The 18,960-nt window shown below is 44.0% G+C and overlaps 1 protein-coding gene across 1 annotated transcript in view; it reads right to left on the reverse strand.

The window, feature by feature from the left end:
• The window catches only part of LOC144600681 (glutamate receptor 3-like), a 297,333-nt gene that overhangs the window by 80,764 nt on the left and 197,609 nt on the right, over positions 1-18,960 (reverse strand). The window contains 1 exon segment of the mRNA XM_078412564.1: positions 13,298-13,668. Within this exon segment, the coding sequence (XP_078268690.1) occupies positions 13,298-13,668 (371 nt within the window).

The raw sequence follows: 18,960 nt of genomic DNA on the forward strand, positions 1-18,960 counted from the left end.
CATGAGAGATGCGTGGAGCGGGTATGAAGAGCATCACAGGCTACAAGAAGACCAGTGGCCTGGGGAGGGAAAGCAATCAGGACTGGGCCAACTAGCTAAACCTGTTTTTCAATAGATTTGATGGTGTGACCTCTGCCCACCCTCCCCCCTGCTCCCCAACAGATTCTCCCCCTCAACCCCCCTGGGTCTACTTCCTCTGCCCTTTCTTTGTCGCACCTGACCATCAAGGCTGAGCAGGTGAGGAAGGAGCTGAGCAGACTCTGCCCAGGCAAAGCCACAGGTAGTGATGGTGTCAGCCCTAGGCGTGTGCCAGCCAGTTGTGCGGAGTACTCCAGCATATCTTCATCCTGAGCCTGAGCCTGGATAGGGTTCCTGTGATGTGGATGACATCCTGCCTGGTTCCTGTACCAAAGAGGACGTGCCCCAGCTCCTCCAATGACTACAGACCGGTGGCCCTGACTTCACACATCATGACGTCCTTGGAGAGGCTGGTGCTCACTCACCTGCGACCCCTGGTTAACCCCTACCTGGACCCCCTGCAGTTCACTTACCAAACAAAGATGGGGGTTGAGGACGCCGTCACCCACCCGCCCCATTGTTCCTGTGCTCACCTGGATAAGCCGGGACGCACTGTTTTTTTACTTCGCCAGTGCTTCGCCACTGCTAGGGAGCAAACTGACGAAGATGTGGGTGGATGCTCCATTGGTGTCCTGGATCATCAACTACCTGACTGGACGACCACAATATGTCATGCTACAGAACTGTGTCTCGGACATGGTGGTGAGGAACACAGGGGCCCCACAGGGACGGTCCTCTCTCCCTTCCTGGTCACCATCTACACCTCGGACTTCAGATACTCCTGCCACCTGCAGATGTTTTCAGATGACTCTGCAATTGTGGGCTGCATCAGTGAGGGAAGCTGAATACAGAGGTGTAGACAACGACTTTGTTGAGTGGTGTGGGCTGAATCACCTGCAGTTCAGCACCGACAAGACTAAGGACTTAGTGGTGGACTTTAGGAGAGGAACACCCGGTCCCGTCTCCATCAAAAGCGTGGATGTGCAGTTTACCAGGGAGTACAAATACCTGGGAGTGTACCTGGGCAGCAAACTGGACTGGTCCAGGAACACTTAGGCCCTGTACAAGAAGTGACAGAGCTGGCTATTTGCCAGCACAAATTGGAGGAACAGCATCTCATATTTCGCTTGGGCAGCTTACACCCCAGTGGTATGAACATTGACTTCTCCAACTTCAGATAGTTCCTCTGTCCCTCTCTTTCTCCTCCCCTTCCCAGTTCTCCCACTGTCTTCATGTCTCCTACTACATCCTATCTTTGTCCCGCCCCCTCCCCTGACATCAGTCTGAAGAAGGGTCTCGACCTGAAATGTCACCCATTCCTTCTCTCTCAAGATGCTGCCTGACCCGCTGAGTTACTCCAGCATTTTGTGTCTACCAGTAGTTTGTGGATGATCAGCCATGATCACAATGAATGGCGGTGCTGGCTCGAAGGGCCAAATGGCCCCCTCCTGCACCTATTTTCTATGTTAGTTCTGGAATCACTCTCAGTATATTTTTTAATTCCATGCTGCGAATTGTTGTGGTGGGATTTGAACAAATAGTGGTAAATAATTCAAGACCCTGGTTCATTAATTTAGATTTTTTTGCGAAACATTACAGCTGTCTATGACCTCTGCTTACTTATACGTTTCTTTTTTTAACGTCATCTGTGATAAAATTGGTAAAACTGAGTCAGAGGATTCAGGTCCCACTTTTAGGCATTGGTCCCGGCTAACACTTGGTGCAATGCAGAGCCACTCTTGGAAACCATCAAAGAAAGCGATAAAGGGCTTAGCACTTGTCTGATGGTTCAGGCAAATATAACTAATCTCACGGAACTATTTTGAAGAAGGCCAGGGAGGTTATTCCTCGTGTCTTGGGCAATATTTCTCTCTAAATCAACATAATTAAAAACAGATTATCTGAACATTATCACGCTGCTTTAGAAGCTACTGCACTAAAAGAGAAGTCACCTTGCTATCTAACCGGCAACAATGGTGACACATCACATAGAGTCATACAGGGTAGAAAGAGGCCCTTCGGCCCAACTTGCCCATGCTGACCAAAATGCCCCATCTACACTAGTTCCACCTGCCTGTATTTGGCCCATATCCCACTAAACCTATTCAATCCACGACCCTGTCTAAATGTTTCTTAAATGTTGTGATAGTACCTGCCTCAACTACTTCCTCTGGCAGCTCGTTCCATATCCCTACCACCCTTTAGATTCCTATTTTTTAGATTTAGATTTAGAGATACAGCGCAGAAACAGGCCCTTCGGCCCACTGGGTCCGCGCCGCCCAGCGATCCCCGCACATTAACACTATCCTACACACACTAGGGACAATTTTTACATTTACCAAGCCAATTAACCTACATACCTGTACGTCTTTGGAGTGTGGGAGGAAACTGAAGATCTCGTAGAAAACTCACACAGGTCACGGGGAGAGCGTACAAACTCCGTACAGACGGCGCCCGTAGTCAGGATCGAACCTGAGTCTCCGGCGCTGCATTCGCTGTAAGACAGCAACTCTACCGCTGCGCCACCATGCCACCCTTTAATGTTGTGGTATTACCTGTGGCAGGTACTACCACAACATTAAATCTTTCCCTCCTCACCTTATACCCAAATCTTTTGGTTCTCGATTCCCCTACCCTAGGTAAAAGACCCTATCTATTCCTTTCATGATCTTAAACACCTTTCCTGATCTTTTACATTCCTTCAGTTGCATTCTCACTTTCTCTCTCTCTCTCTCTCTCTCTCTTTCTCTCTCTCTCTCTCTCTCTCTCTCTCTCTCTCTCTCTCTCTCTCTCTCTCTTCTCTCTCTCTCTCTCTCTCTCTCTCTCTCTCTCTCTCTCTCTCTCTCTCTCTCTCTCTCTCTCTCTCTCCTTGCCTTTATTTCACAGTTTTTACATTCCTTTGTTCATCTATTCTCATTCTAATTTCTATCCTTGACCTATCAGCCAAGTAACTTTATTCACAATGTCTTCTCATGGTACCATTCAATGGCGGAGTAGAATTGATGGGCTGAATGGCCTTATTCTGCTCCTATCACTTTTGAACTTATGAATGTTGCTCTATTCTATCCACTTTCCTCCTCTGCATTTAAAATTAACTTGTTTCACCCCTTTCTCAGTTCTGACCAAGAGTCTTTGACCTTAATATTAACCCCCCCAACAGATGCTTGCCTGCCTGCTGGGTGTTTTCAGGCTTTTCCAGTTTTATGTTTAGTTTAATTTAGTTTAGTTTAGAGATATAGCGTGGAAACAGGCCCTTTGGCCCATCGAGTCCGCACCGACCAGCGATCCCTGCACATCAACACTATCCTACACTAAGGACAATTTTTTACATTCATACCAAGCCAATTAACCTACAAACCTGTAGGTCCTTGGAGTGTGGGAGGAAACCGAAATACTCGGAGAAAACCCATGCAGCATGGGGAGAACGTACAAACTCCATACAGACAGTGCCCATAACCAGGATCGAACCTGAGTCTCTGGCGCTGTAAGCATTGTGAATCAGCAACTCTACCGCTGCACCACCTTTTTATTTAAGATGTTTTTTATTTACCTGACTACATTTACCCATGCGCCTATAAGCAAAAATTAATTTTATCATCACCAGTGAAATAGTCTATTGACCTTCTGAACAATGATGTCAGACTAATTAACCTGCGGATAGCAGATATCTTCTTTTCTCCTTTTTGAATAGGATTATATAATTTGAGTGTTTAATTCTCTTGCTGCATGCTCAGACCTGGGATGGATCCATCCTTTAAGTCCAGGCTCAAAATCTATTTCTACTCCCTAGCGTTTGAGGCCCTCTGAGGGGGCGCTGTGAACTGTTTATGTATGTGCTGTTATGTTTGTGTGCCATTGTACGTTCATTTCTTAGTACCTGAACTGATGTACAGCACTTTGGTCAACGTGGGTTGTTTTTAAATGTGCTATACAAATAAATTGACTTGACTTGACTTGACTTGGTCAGATCTTCTGCTACCTCTGTTTGATCCTCCCTCGAAAAACTAGGTAGATTGCTAATTTTTATGAGGGCCAATCTATGTAATACCTCCTTTTAATATATTACCAATCTATCCAATATCTTCATACCTGCAGCCCACCCACCCCACTCCCCTTTCTTTCACAGGTGGCGCAACGGTAGAGTTGCTGCCTCACAGCGCCAGAGACCCGGGTTCGATCCTGACTATGGGTGCTGTCTGTACGGAGCTTGTACGTTCTCCCCGTGACCTGCGCAGATTTTCTCCGGGTGCCCCGGTTTCCTCTCACATTCCAAAGACGTACAGGTTTGTTGACTCGGTATAATTGACTTGGTAGAATTGTAAATTATCCCCGGTGTGTGTCGGATAGTGTTAAAGTGTGGGGATAGCTGGTCGGCACGGACTCGGTGGGCCGAACGGCCTGTTTCTGTGCTGTATCTCTAAAAAACTAAAAGTAAATAATCATCACAAGGATGAAATTAGATGCAAAACCCTTTCTGTCTTGGACAGATTTCCAATCTTGTTCTCCCATTCCTTTACTTATCTTTTGCATTTACATCTTATAAAACGCTTTGAGTTATATTTTATGTGATCCATTATTCCTTTCTCATTCTATCTGTGCTTGTCCTAGATTTTTTTTTCAATCTCCATTTACCCTGTCAGTATTCAATCTACTTTAAGTTTGCATCTGTATCTAATATTTGTTACTTTATCTATTCAATTTTGTTCTCAAATTGGTTTGTTATCCAGGAAGCTCCAGATATATAAACCAAAGAACTGCAGATGCTGGTTTATACCAAAGGTAGGCACAAAGTGCTGGAGTAACTCAGCGGGTCAGGCAGCATCTCCGGAGAGGAAGGGTCCCGACCCGAAACGTCACTTATCCTTTTTGTCCAGAGATGCTGCCTGACCCGCTGAGTTACTCCAGCACTTTGTGTCCAGCTCCAGAAAAGAATGGCTTGCTCAGATGGAAGATACTTGGCTTGAATCAAAAATACTTCACTCTTTAAGGCTTATAGTCATAGAGCTTTACAGCGTGGAAACAGTCCCGTTGACTCAACTCGCCCACACCGGCCCATCTACACTAGTCCCACCTGCTGCATTTGGCCCATATCCCTCTAAATCTGTCTTCCCCCATGTACCTGTCTAAATATTTATTAAATGAGATCATGAAGGAAATAGATAGAAAGATGCACAGTCTTTTACCCAGAGTAGGGAAATCAAGAACCAGACAGGAGTTGAGTATAGGAGCAAAGAGGTCCTTCTGCAGTTGTACAGGGCCCTAGTGAGACCGCATCTGGAGTACTGTGTGCAGTTTTGGTCTCCAAATTTGAGGAAGGATATTCTTGCTATTGAGGGCGTGTAGTGTAGGTTTATTAGGTTAATTCCCGAAATGGCGGGACTGTCATATGTTGAAAGACTGGAGCGACTAGGCTTGTATACACTGAATATAGAAGGATGAGAGGAGATCTTATCGAAACGTATAAGATTATTAAGGGGTTGGACACGTTAGAGGCAGAAGACATGTTCCCAATGTTGGGGGAGTCAGAACAAGGGCCACAGTTTAAGAATAAGGGGTAGGCCATTTAGAACTGAGATGAGGAAAAACTGTTTCAGTCAGAGAGTTGTGAATCTGTGGAATTCTCTGCCTCAGAAGGCAGTGGAGGCCAATTCTCTGAATGCATTCAAGAGAGAGCTAGATAGAGCTCTTAAGGATAGCAGAGTCAGGGGGTATGGGGAGAAGGCAGGAACGGGGTACTAATTGAGAATAATCAATCATGATCACATTGAATGGCTCGAAGGGCCGAATGGCCTCCTCCTGCACCTATTGTCTATTGTCTATTTAAAGTGAGAGGGTAAAGAGTTAATAGGAACCTGAGGGGCAACCTTTTGGCAAAGAGGGTGGTGGGTATATTGGAATGAGCCGCCAGAGGAGGTGGTGCTATTGTGGGAGTGCAGCGTAGGTTCACCAGGTTAATTCCTGGGATGGCGGGACTGACATATGATGAAAGAATGGAATGACTGGGGTTGTATTCATTGGAATTTAGAAGGATGAGATGGGATCTTATAGAAACATACAAAATTCTTGAGGGAGAGGACAGGCTAGATGCAGGAAAAATGTTCCCGATGTAGGGGGAGTCCATAACCAGTCATCACCGTTTAAGAATAAGGGGTAGGCCACTTAGGACTGAGACGAGGAAAAACCTTTTCACCCAGAGAGTTGTGAATCTGTGGAATTCTCTGCCAGAGAAGGCATTGGAGGCCAATTTACTGATGTTTTCGAGAGAGAGTTAGATTGAGCTCTTAGGGCTAATGGAATCAAGGGATATTTGGGAGAAAGCAGGAACGGGGCACTGATTTTGGATGATCAGCCATGATCATATTGAATGGCAGTGCTGGCTCAAAGGGCCGAATGGCCTACTCCTGCACCTATATTCTATGTTTCGGTCGTTAAGGCAGATGCAAATAACACCATTTAAAAGGCGCTTGGACAGGTACATGGACAGGAAAGATTTAGAGGGATATGGGCCACATGCAGCCAGGTGGGACTAGTGTAGATGGGACATCTTAGCTGGCGTGGGCAACTACACTATGATGTTTGAATCCATGACTCTATAATATTAAGAAAATGGAATCCTCCTACTATTTCTACATTATTATTATTATTCCCCCATTCTATGTGTACTGTGTTATGCTGCTGCAAGTAAGAATTTAATGGTTCCGTTGTTGGCGTATTAAATACTCATGTCTCTTGACGATTACTTGCCCACTAGTTTCCTCAGCCATCTCAATCATCTTCCTACTCCACCCCTTCTCATTTTCTAATTTTCTTTCTCTCAGAATCTTCTCCCTGCCTCTTGGGACTTGCTCGGCAATCATTTCCACCTCCCACCCGCTAATTCGTTGCCTGGCAGACTTCCTCCACAATTCTCCACCACTCACAAGGCTGGGGTTGAGGGAGGAGAGGATTTTGTGTACACTCGTGCACCTGAAGTCTATTCCACCGTCCACTGCTGCCTGAGCACAAACAAACCTCCAGATATCCCTCATATCCCTCTAATCAAGCTTTGTGGCTTTGCTCTAAATTTTAGTTTTAGTTTAGTTTGGAGGTACAGCGCAGCAACAGGCCCTTCGGCCCACCGAGTCCGCGCTGACCAGTGATCCCGCACATTAACACTATCCTACACACAGTAAGGACAATCTTAACATTTACCAAGCCTTTTCACCTACAGACCTGAACGTCTTTGGAGTGTGGGTGGAAACCAAATATCTTGGAGAAACCCCACACGGTCACGGGGAGAACGTACAAACTACGTACAGACAACACCCGTAGTTGGGATAGAACGCTGGCATTGCAAGCGCTGTAAGGCAGCAACTCTACCGCTGCGCCACCGTGCCACCCAGAAGTATTACAGGCCTCAGTTTGAAGAAGGGTCTCGACCCGAAATGTCACCCATTCCTTCCATCCAGAGAAGGTGCTGTCTGTCCCGCTGAGTTACTCCAGTATTTTGTGTCTATCTTTGATGTAAACCAGCATCTGAAGTTCCTTCCTACACAGACCTCCTTTGCTGGTTTAACATGATTTTTAATACGCATTGCAATTGCAAGGCCCACAATGATACTCTTACCGATTATCACTGCACCTTCAGTAGCAAAGCCAATTGTAATGTTCATACTTACAAATATAAAGCACTATGGCAATAAAACAAAATCTTTCATTGAACTCTGGTGGCTGGCATGATGGATATTAATGTGGCTTTCATTGCTTCATGGGAGTAAATGTATTTTTAATTATCTTGTAACATCTTCCACAGCTGTTGCTTCGAGCATGCTGCTGTTCTGCTGTCATAGAATCAATGAGTCATACAGCGTGGAAACTGGCCCTTTGGCCCAACATGCCCACGCCAACCAACATGCCCCATCTACACTACACCCACCTGCCTGCTTTTGGCCCATATTCCTCGAAACCTACCCCAACCATGTAGCCGTCTAACTGTTTCATAAGTTCTTACGTTCTAGGAGAAGAATTAGGCCATTCAGCCCATCAAGTCTACTCCGCCATTCAATCATGGCTGATCTATCTTTCCCTCTCAGTCCCGTTCTTCTGTCTTCTCCCCGTGACCACAGACACACGTATTGATCAAGAATCTCTCAATGTCTGTCTTACAAATATCCATTGACTTGGCCTCCACAGCTGTCTGTGGCAATGAATTCCACAGATTCCCCACCCTCTGAACAAACATTGTGATAGTACCTGCCTCAACTATCTCCTCCAGCACCTTGTTCCATACACCCACCACCCTTAGTGTTAAAAAGTTCATCCTCAGGTTCCCATTAATTGAATTGAATTGAATTGAATTGAATTGAATTGAATTGAATTGAATTGAATTGAATTGAATTGAATTGAATTCATTCGCCCCTCACATTAAACCCATGCCCTTTGGCTCTCGATTCACCTACTCAGGGCAAAGACTCAGTGCGTTTACCTGATCTATTCCTCTGATGATTTTGTACACTTTACACGATCTATTCCTCTCATACGTAAAATAGTACACCTTTTTATTGCTGAAGATAGACACAAAATGCTGGAGTAGTTCAGTGGGACAGGCAGCATCTTGGAGAGAAGGAGTGGGTGACGTTTTGGGTCGGGACCCTTCTCAAGACTCAGTCTGAAGAGGGTCTCGTCCCGAAACGTCACCCATTCCTTCTCTCCAGTGATGGTGCCTGTCTTTCGCTAAGTTATTCCAGCTTTTTGTGTCTATCCTCAGTTTAAACCAGCACCTGCAGTTCCTTCCAACACCTTTTTTTTAAATTGCTATTGGTTTTAAACAAGTCTGTGTTTGTTGCCTTTATGTACAGCAGTCATTCATTGAAACATTCTTAAATTAATCCTGATCAAATGAAGTTCTGCTTTGGTGAGAGTAATGGGCATGAATTGAATTAATTGAGATTTTCCCCCACAAACACTCATCTCTCCCTCATTGTTCAACATCCCATCACGAGCTCTTATAAGGGGGATATCTTATTGTGCATGAAGTTACAGGAATAGCAAAGCTGATTGCATACTTAGCTTATCAAAATAGTACTGAAGTAGTAATTGGTGAATGAAATTGGCAATATAATGAAGACTACATCAGCATCTAGTGAATAAAATAGAGGCACGGTAATAAAATGGTTTCCCATAAATGATAGAAACTTTGAATTAGAGAATATGAGATAATCTGACATATGCGATATTCAAATTGAACTTAAACGGATAACCTTTAACAGTGTTAAATATCTTCAAAGTAAGAATGTAAGCTATACAAAATAAATTATTTAAATTATAGCAATCTCTTAAAATATTGCAATATATTGAAACTAAGCCCCTGCATAAGTCTTTTTCTGTAAAGTAATTCAGAATAAAATTGCCATATTTTTGAATAATCCATTGAATAAATTTGCTTTAAAGTAACAAAAGTGAAGATTTGAAATCGGGTAAATAGGATTACATTTGAAAAGGGTAAAAGGAAGAAATGAATGGAAGAGCTTAATAGGAGATACACACTGTACTTGGGAATTTTACATTGTCATGCACCAAAAGAGATTATAAAATTGCTTCTCGTGAAGATTTGAATTCAAAATCAGTATCTGAACTGTTACATCCTTATCTATTTTAACTTAATTTAAAGAAAATATCAATACTCACAGTGGGGAAAAAAAAATGTTGCACCTTTCCTTTGACATGTCCCAAACAAATTAGTCTGGAGTCTTCAAAGCCAATTTGCTCAGTTACGACAAAGATTGTTTGACAAGGCTCGTTCAATAAAAATAATGCATGTCGGATTGTTTTTTTTTTGGATTGGATCTGAGTGTTTTTCAATTAGGCATTTTAGCACTCAGAAGCCAAATAAACGTGTCTCTTTACAGTGGAAATGTTCACAGCTGACCGACTCAATTGAATGAGCTCTCAAGGTATCAGCGGCACATTTAATGGTTTGGGATATCAGCTGAATCGTGAAAGTAAAACAATTCTCAAAACCCCAGAGCTCCATCCAGGATGTCACACCTGGTAACAGCTTAACCTGTTTGGAACGAGCACGGCCAAATGAGACATCTCATTGGGAATTTCGAGTTGCAATTGGACTGTCAAGATCCAGAAGCCGGGGCATCAATTGCACATTCTGGATCAAGGCATAGCATTCCATTGTCAGGTTAAGCTGTTGGGAGGGCTGGCGATTTTTTTGTTAGTAATATGTAAAAACATATGCATTTACATTAAGACCGGAGAAGAAAGATAAATCCTAACAGAGAGAAAAAAAAAGAGATGAGTGTAATTAAATTGCATTATCCCTTTTGTAGGCCCACACAGATCCATTTCTGGTGCAGAACTTTTTTGCTGACTGCATTAGGAAATTTAAAAGGCATTTTCATGGCGACAAAATGGGGAAGTGGAGCCTATTTCTCCCCTCCCCCTCCCCCTACATTCCTTGCCCCAGCTTCGCAATTCGCAACTCTTCAAGTCTTTTGTCTCACACTTTCCATTTTTTTTCATCTCTGGCCTTTGTCCAATCTCCTGCCTTTCAAAATAACCCCCCTCGCCTGTGTTGGCCTATTACCTGTCAGGCTTTGTCTTTCCCCCGCTCTCTTCCAGCCTCCCCCCCCCCCCCCTTCTCTCTCCCCCTGCAATCAGTCTGAAGAAGAGTCCGAACACGAAACGTTGTCTATCCATGTTCTCCTGAGATGCTGCCTGACCTGCTGAGCTACTCTGCGCCTTCAAAAAAGAACTGTCTCGTGCCCATGCTTGGACAATCCTTCACAAGACTTTACATGCGTACGGATGCATATTTACCTATGTGTGATCAGTAACTTAAAAACAAAAATCATGATAACATTTGTATTTATCAAAGTGAGAGAAGAAAGTGCAGGAAAATATACCCTGTGGCGATCTAAACACCATGACCAAGAATGAATATATGGCTATTAAGGCTACACACAGTATCCAATCTCTACCTATTTCAACAACCAGTCTGAGAAAACCTTTATCACTGCAACTTTTTAAATCTTAATCTGCTACCTGAGTGACCACACCAACCATAGTGGCAACTGATGCTAAATTAATGATTCTAAATCTTTGAAAATTTATTAAGGGACTTTTAATATTTTGATAGTCATAGATTCGTACAGCATGGAAACAGGCCCTGCAGCCCAACATGGCCATGCCGAGTAAGATTTTCCATCTATGCTAGTCCCACTTGCCTGTGTATTTTCTCATATCCCTCTAATGTTTTCCTATCAGACTGTGATTTTGTTAAAATTTAGGCAATGTAACTTGCGCTTAAAAAACCCAAGAAGATCCTATTTTAGAATAGCCTTTGTAAAAGGCCTCAAGAATTGCTTTGAACATGCAAAAATTATCTTCCCTACAGCATTGTTGGCTATGGATGGCAAGGCACACGAGTTCTTCCAACATGAGGGACTTAAGACTGAACCTGTCCCCAATTATCTTTTTTTTACTTACATGACAAAAATTGGCCAAGATTTGCTCCCTCGAGCCATCATCTAGTCATAGTGTCATAGAGTCTTACAGCGAGGAAACAGGCCCTTCAGCCCAACTTTCCCACACCGGCCACCATGTCCAATCTACACTCGTCCCACTTGCCTGCATTTGGCCCATACCTATCCAAACCTGTCCTATCCATGTTCCTATCTAAATGTTTCTTAAATACTGCAATAGTACCTGCCTCAACTACCTCCTCCGGCAGCTCGTTCCATACACCTACCACCCTTTGCGTGAAAAAATTACCCTTCGGGTTCCTATTAAATCTCCCCCCCCCCCCCCTCACCTTCAACCTATGTCCTCTAGTTCTCGATTAGCCTTCTCTGTGTGTCTACTCAATCTATTCCTCTCATGATTTTGTACCCCTCTAAAAGATCACCCCTCATCCTCCTGCACTCGAAGGAATAGAGTCCCAGCCTGTCCAGCCTCTCCCTGTAGCTCAGTCCCTCTAGTCCTGGCAACATCTTGTAAATCTTCTCTGTGCCCTTTGCAACTTGACAACATAATATTCTCTCTTCCCCATTTGTGCCCTTTTCATTTTTGGTCATGTTCCCAGTTCCTTCAGCTTACATTCCAATCAGTATACAGACAAATGTTTATGTTACTCAAGAACAAAGCTGAAACTCTCTTTTTGCTCCTTTTGGCATGTTTCTGCTAAGTGGTATCGATATTACTTTGATTAGTTTAACTGATTTATTCATTTCAATTACAAATTTCATATGATCATAAGTGATAGGAGCACGATTTGGCCATTCGGCCCATCAAGTCTCCTCCGCCATTCAATCATGGCTGATCTATCTCTCCCCCTCCCTAACCCCATTCTCCTGCCTTCCCCCCGTAACCTCTGACACCCGGATGATATTCCTCAATGATATTCATCTGGCTGTGTATTCTTCGATGAGAATGCTACTCAATTTTCCAAACAATTGTGAATTACAATTCACAATAAATGAATTAAATAATTTACTGGTAGGCAAGGTTTAAAAGGGTGTTCTAAAATCTCAAAGAGAGATCACTGAATCCACGAACCCGATTACAATTTAAAATTTACAAAGAACAGTTTTTTTCTAAAATCCTTCGAACCCATGAAGGTCTACAATGTGAGATATTGCAACCCATAAATGGCATGAAGACAATGAGAAAACAGAATGAGAAATGAAAGCAAGCTGGAGAGAATGGTTCCATTAATGCAAACTCAAAGAAAAATAAACCAAGACCGGCTTGGAGGTGCCTCTTAAACGGGCTGCTGCATTTGATTTTAGAATTTTTCCATTTTAAAAATGGAGGCGCTTACAAAATGTAGCGTGATTCTGTTATATACACCGAACTGTTGACCATAAAATGCGATATGCAGCAAAAACGCGGTAGCCCTCCAAGGGTGCTGGAGATAGATAGACCTTATGCATTTTACAGTCTCGGCATGGTGTATATAAGTTATTCAGATAGCTGTGCGAATGACGTTGCGAATAAGCCAGTAGGCATTTTGAGCGTGGGCAGGGTGGGGTGGCAGGCTGGATGATGATCGCATGGCTGGTGGATCTTACCGCGCTGGCATGGATACTAATGTTGAATGCAAAATTTGTCGGGGGGAAGCGAAATTAAAAAAATAAAATAAATAAAGGTGGAATAAAAGTAACGTATATGCACCATGGCATCAGTTTTTGACCATAAAATGCACAAAGGTAATGTGATAATGACAAACCTTGGTGAGATATCGCATCCTTGCTGCATGAAGGCACCCAGAGAAAACCAGAGACTATTAAATATCCCAAACTCATTAGGTGGCTCAGTGTTTTGGGGATCACGTCCTTCTTCATTATCTTCCATGTGCCATTCGTAAGGACTGAACCGGCTGACCAGAAAGAGGACTACGCTGACTCCAATGTAGGCGAAGACTATGCACATCCAGATCTCATAAGCCAAAGGGTCCAGAAAAGAGAACACTCCCGGCTTGGACTTTTGAGGCTTCTTTATCATTATTGAAATACCGAGACTCATGAACGGTTTGGAAAAGTCAATGACTTCTTCTCGAACCAAAGTTATAGTGAGGGGCGCTACTGCGATATCAGCTCTCTGGAAATGGGGAGAATGCTAATTAGTATCAAAACAATTATTAATAAAAAATAACAAAACACAGCAATCACTTTACAGAAGTAAACGATAACATTACTGTCGCAGTTTGTACTTATTAATGCTATTGATTATGGAACTGGAATTTCTCCATTCTTAAGGCAGATATCCATAATACATGTGGCAACAGTTTGAACACCAGCATATGCCTAGATTTATACTAAATGCAAAAACTATGACTTGCCCTGTAAATGTCTTCCTTTTAGACAAACTTAGCTTGAGAAATTGAGAAGCATCACAATTATTTTAAGGAAAAAACAACCCAATTGTTTGAGAAAAAGCAACAATACAATGGTCAGCATTGAGTTTTGTTCGTGAGCTTTCTTTCGCTGAATGGATTAGAACTCTTATTCCTTCAGCTGGCAAGGGCCACATTTATTGCCCATGATCGTCTTTAGGAATGTAGTGGTAAGCTGCCTCATTGAACAACTCTTGTTCTTGTGGGTGGTGGAGTTAATCTTTCTGGATAGGAATTGGATTTAGACCTGGCGATGATGAATGAACAGCGGGTGCTTGGCATATTTCTATTGAAGAGACCCTGGCAAGTTGACTCAGTGCATCTTGTAGAGTGTACAGGCTGGACCCTTGATGGACGCTGGGTATGCTTAGGGTAGTGGGCGGGTCTCCTTGTTCTACATTGATGCTCTACTTTGGATGTTGTTTAGTTTATTGTTTAGCTTTTGTTGCACGCTAGCCAGTCAACGGAAAGACTACACATGATTACAATCGAGCCATTCCCAGTGCACAGATACATGATAAAGGGAATAACGTTTAGTGCAAGATAAAGTCCGAATAAAGATAGTCCGAGCGTCTTCAATGAGTTAGGTAGCAGCTCAATAAGCTACAGCTCAGGTAGACTCTCCAGTTGGTGATAGGGTGGTTCAGTTGCTTGATAACAGCTGGAAAGAAACTGTGCCTCAATCTGGAGGTGTGCGTTTTCACACTTCTGTACCTCTTGCCAGCTGGGAGAGGGGAGAAGAGGGAGTGACCGGTGTGAGACTGCTCCTTGATTATACTGGTTGGAGCACCACACATCCAGGCAGGTGTAGACGCTTCCATTAGACCCGTGACTTGCAGATGGTGGAATGGCTCTGGAAAGTCTGCCATTCAGTCCCTTGACACGAATACATAGTCACTGGTGCAGATAGTCCACAAAATGTTTCTGTGCTGGTACGTGATATTGATAATAGGGATGCAGTGTTAAGATAAGGTTTAAGAATCTTTTCAGAGACAGTGGAATACTTTGGAGTTCTTCCTGGGGACGGAACCATGACGGGTGATGCGTATAACCTTTGTCAAAGCAGATCTGATATCATTGAAGTGCACATCATCATACACTGATTCACAGGACGTGCTGTAAACTGATCTGCCACGTTCCTGTCTAGAAAGCTGAGTAACGTTTTGGGGCGGCACGATGGCGCAGCGGTAGAGTTGCTGCCTTACAGCGAATGCAGCGCCAGAGACCCGGGTTTGTTCCCGTCCACGGGTGCTGTCTGTACGGGGTTTGTACGTTCTCCCCGTGACCTGCGTGGGTTTTCTCTGAGATCTTCGGTTTCCTCCCACACTCCAAAGACGTACAGGTTTGTAGGTTGGTTGGCTTGGCAAATGTAAAAATTGTCCCCAGTGGGTGTGGAATAGCGTTAATGTGCGGGAATCGCTGGTCGGCATGGACCCGGTGGGGCGAAAGGGCCTGTTTCCGTGCTGTATCTCTAACTGAACTAAAAGATAAAGAGGAGTGACAATAGACAATAGACAATCGGTGCAGGAGTAGGCCATTCGGCCCTTCGAGCCAGCACCGCCATTCAATGTGATCATGGCTGATCATTCTCAATCAGTACCCTGTTCCTGCCTTCTCCCCATACCCCCTGACTCCGCTATCCTTAAGTATAAGAAAATAACTGCAGATGCTGGTACAAATCAAAGGTATTTATTCACAAAATGCTGGAGTAACTCAGCAGGTCAGGCAGCATCTCAGGAGAGAAGGAATGGGTGACGTTTCGGGTCATTCTGAAGAAGGGTCTCGACCCAAAAAGTCACCCATTCCTTCTCTCCTGAGATGCTGCCTGACCTGCTGAGTTACTCCAGCATTTTGTGAATAAATACCTCCGCTATCCTTAAGAGCTCTATCTAGCTCTCTCTTGAATGCATTCAGAGAATTGGCCTCCCCGTGGAAAAATAAGCAAAAGGCTCAATATTCAATATATTATTCAAAAATGGTTAATTTAGTTACCTAACTAAATTATAGTTACATTTAGTTAACATTAATTAAATATAAGGACCCCAATAATAATGGTTCTGTTACTGCTCAGTGTACAAGCATAATTGGTGAGGAGTAATGGATATTGATCTCATTTCATTTAAGTAATTATTGTCATGGGTTCTCTTCAGTTTGGTCATTGGGGCAGTCTTTAGGCCATTTGGCCCATCTACTCCACCATTCAATCATACCTTCTCCCATTCAACGCCATTCTCCTGCCTTATACCTGAAACCTTTCACAACCTCACTAATCAAGAAACTGTCAATCTCTGAATTCTTCCAGCTGCAAATGGGTGTAAATAATGTGCAACTGTTCCTCAGACATATTGCCGCGGACAGTTGCCGCAAGAATCATACATTGCTCAGGATTTGAAGATAAGATTTGTTCTGCACAATGGGGCAGTGTAAGGTTGCCATATTTAGGATTGGAGAAAACTTCTTCTCTCACGATATATTTAACTTACACCTCCAGGGGAAGAAAGCTGTGTGATAAGTGTCATTTGTGGATTAATTTCAGGAGCAATCGAAACGCCTGATCCTCTCTCTGGAGTAGCAACTTCCAAAATTTAGTTTAGTTTAGTTTAGAGATACAGGTACTTCGGCCCACCGGGTCCACGCCCACCAGCGATCTCCGAACACTACACTATCCTACACACACTAGGGACAATGTACAATATTACCAAGCCAATTAGCCTACAAACTTGTACGTCTTTGGAGTGCGGAGGAAACCGGAGCACCCGGAGAAACCCCACGCAGGTCACGGGGAGATTGTACAGACTCTGTACAGAAAGCACCCGCGGTCAGGATCGAACGCGGGTCTCTGGCGCTGTAAGGCAACAACCCTACCGCTGCGCCACCGTGCCACCGTGCCACCGTGCCAAATACATAGCTTCAGAAGCCTTGATTATGACAATTAAGGTTTTTTTAATCAGATTGTTGAGCCACCCAAACTTGGCATAAGATGAGTTGCGTTTTGCTCAGTTGCTCTGTACCTCAACATAACAATTATTTGTTTCATGTAAGTTCCCTTGAATCCTGGGGTGATTTATGTTGGTTCCACTACCATGCAGTGTTCTGTGTTTACCATCCCTCTCATTTGTGATTGCAACGGCCAATATTTCCCTAAGCCCCAGTAGGTAAACTACATTGAAATTAAGAACAGAAATATGAATAGTCAACAGACTTGGGGCGGCACGGTGGCGCAGCGGTAGAGTTGCTGCCTTACAGCGAATGCAGCGCCGGAGACTCAGGTTCGATCCTGACTACGGGTGCTGTACCGTACGGAGTTTGTACGTTCTCCCCGTGACCTGCGTGGGTTTTCTCCGAGATCTTCAGTTTCCTCCCACACTCTAAAGACGTACAGGTTTGTAGGTTAATTGGCTGGGCAAATGTAAAAATTGTCCCTAGTGGGTGTAGGATAGTGTTAATGTGCGGGGATCGTTGGGCGGCGCGGACCCGGTGGGCCGAAGGGCCTGTTTCTGCGCTGTATCTCTAAATCTAAATCTAAGTCTAAAAATCAGACCAGGCAGCATCTGTGGAGAGAGAAGTCGAATTAATGTTTCAACTCAATGTCTTTCATCGGGTGTGTTTCATTTGCTACCGATGCTGCCAGATCTGAGGAATATTTCCTGCCTTTTCTGTTTTTATTTCGGCTTGCTAACAGTAATTTGTTGGTTTGTCAAAGTGCATTGGGATGCTACTGCTACCTGCGACGTGTTGCTTTTATTCACTTGAGGCTATGGCACAAATTTGGAGCAAACATTGCGTCTATATTTTCAGTCAATGCCCCAGGGCAGGTCATGCACTTCACTCCATTTTCCTGCAAGGCACTATTTTGTTGCTTCCGTCACTAAGTTTATAGAATGTGGATGTGACAAGGAGGAAATTTAGTTCAGCTTAGTTTCGAGATACAGCATGAAAACAAGCCCTTCGGCCCATCGAGTCCGCGCCGATCAGCGATCCCTGAACTCTAGCACTATCCTGCACACGAGGCCAATTTACAAACTATACCGAAGCTTATTAACCTACAAACCTGCATGTCTTTGGAGTATGGGAGGAAACTGCAGCACCCGGGGAAAACCCACATGATCACGGCGAGAACGTACAAACTCCGTACAGTCAGCACCCGTAGTCAGGATCAAACCCAGCTCTCTGGTGCTGTAAGACAACAACCCACCGTGCCGCTCCAGAAATTCTCTGATGCGGGTAAGGATGCCAGGATTTGGTGACCTTGAAGACTGACAACTTGAGTCAAGCAACTCTAAACCCCTTCTGCGCAAAGGTGTGAAGGAAATTCCAAACTTGGTAAGCAATCTTAATTGCTGCCACAGCAACACGTAAGTCTTTGGGTTCCAGTTCACAGGAGTCCCTCAGCTCAGCAGAGCGAAGCTGGACAATTGGTCCGAATGTGCCTTCACACGTTCACAGGTTATCGGAGTGGAATTAGGCCATTCGGCCCATCTAGTCACTCCACCATTCAATCATGGCTGATCTCTGCCTCCTATTCCCATTTTCCTGCCCTCTCTCCATAACTCTTGACACCCGTTCTAATCAAGAATTTGTCTATCTCTGCCTTAAAACTATCCACTGACTTGCCTCCACAGCCCTCTTGATTGCTGACTTCAATGCTGATCAGTGACGCATATCCCCAGCTATTCTCAAATGGCCCTGGTGGCTAATGGAAAGCAGAGAAGGAACATTAAGCAACTACTTTTCAGGGTAATGCTTCATCAGATCAGTCCAGTCACTCCACTCAGAACATGTTAGTCAAATCCATTAAATGGCAGTAGTGGTGAAGAGTCTGAACCTACATTGTAGATTAATAGAAAATAAGAGTGGGCACCAAGATGGTTGTGGAAGCAATCTTCATTAAGCAGAATATGATGTGCTGGAGCCAATACCTTAAGAAGATGACACATTGTGTGGAGTTATAGACTTTAACTAGAAGGGTAGCCAGCATTGATCGGCTTTTCTGATTG

The sequence above is a fragment of the Rhinoraja longicauda genome, chromosome 15, assembly GCF_053455715.1.
Source record: "Rhinoraja longicauda isolate Sanriku21f chromosome 15, sRhiLon1.1, whole genome shotgun sequence".
Lineage (NCBI taxonomy): Eukaryota > Metazoa > Chordata > Chondrichthyes > Rajiformes > Arhynchobatidae > Rhinoraja > Rhinoraja longicauda.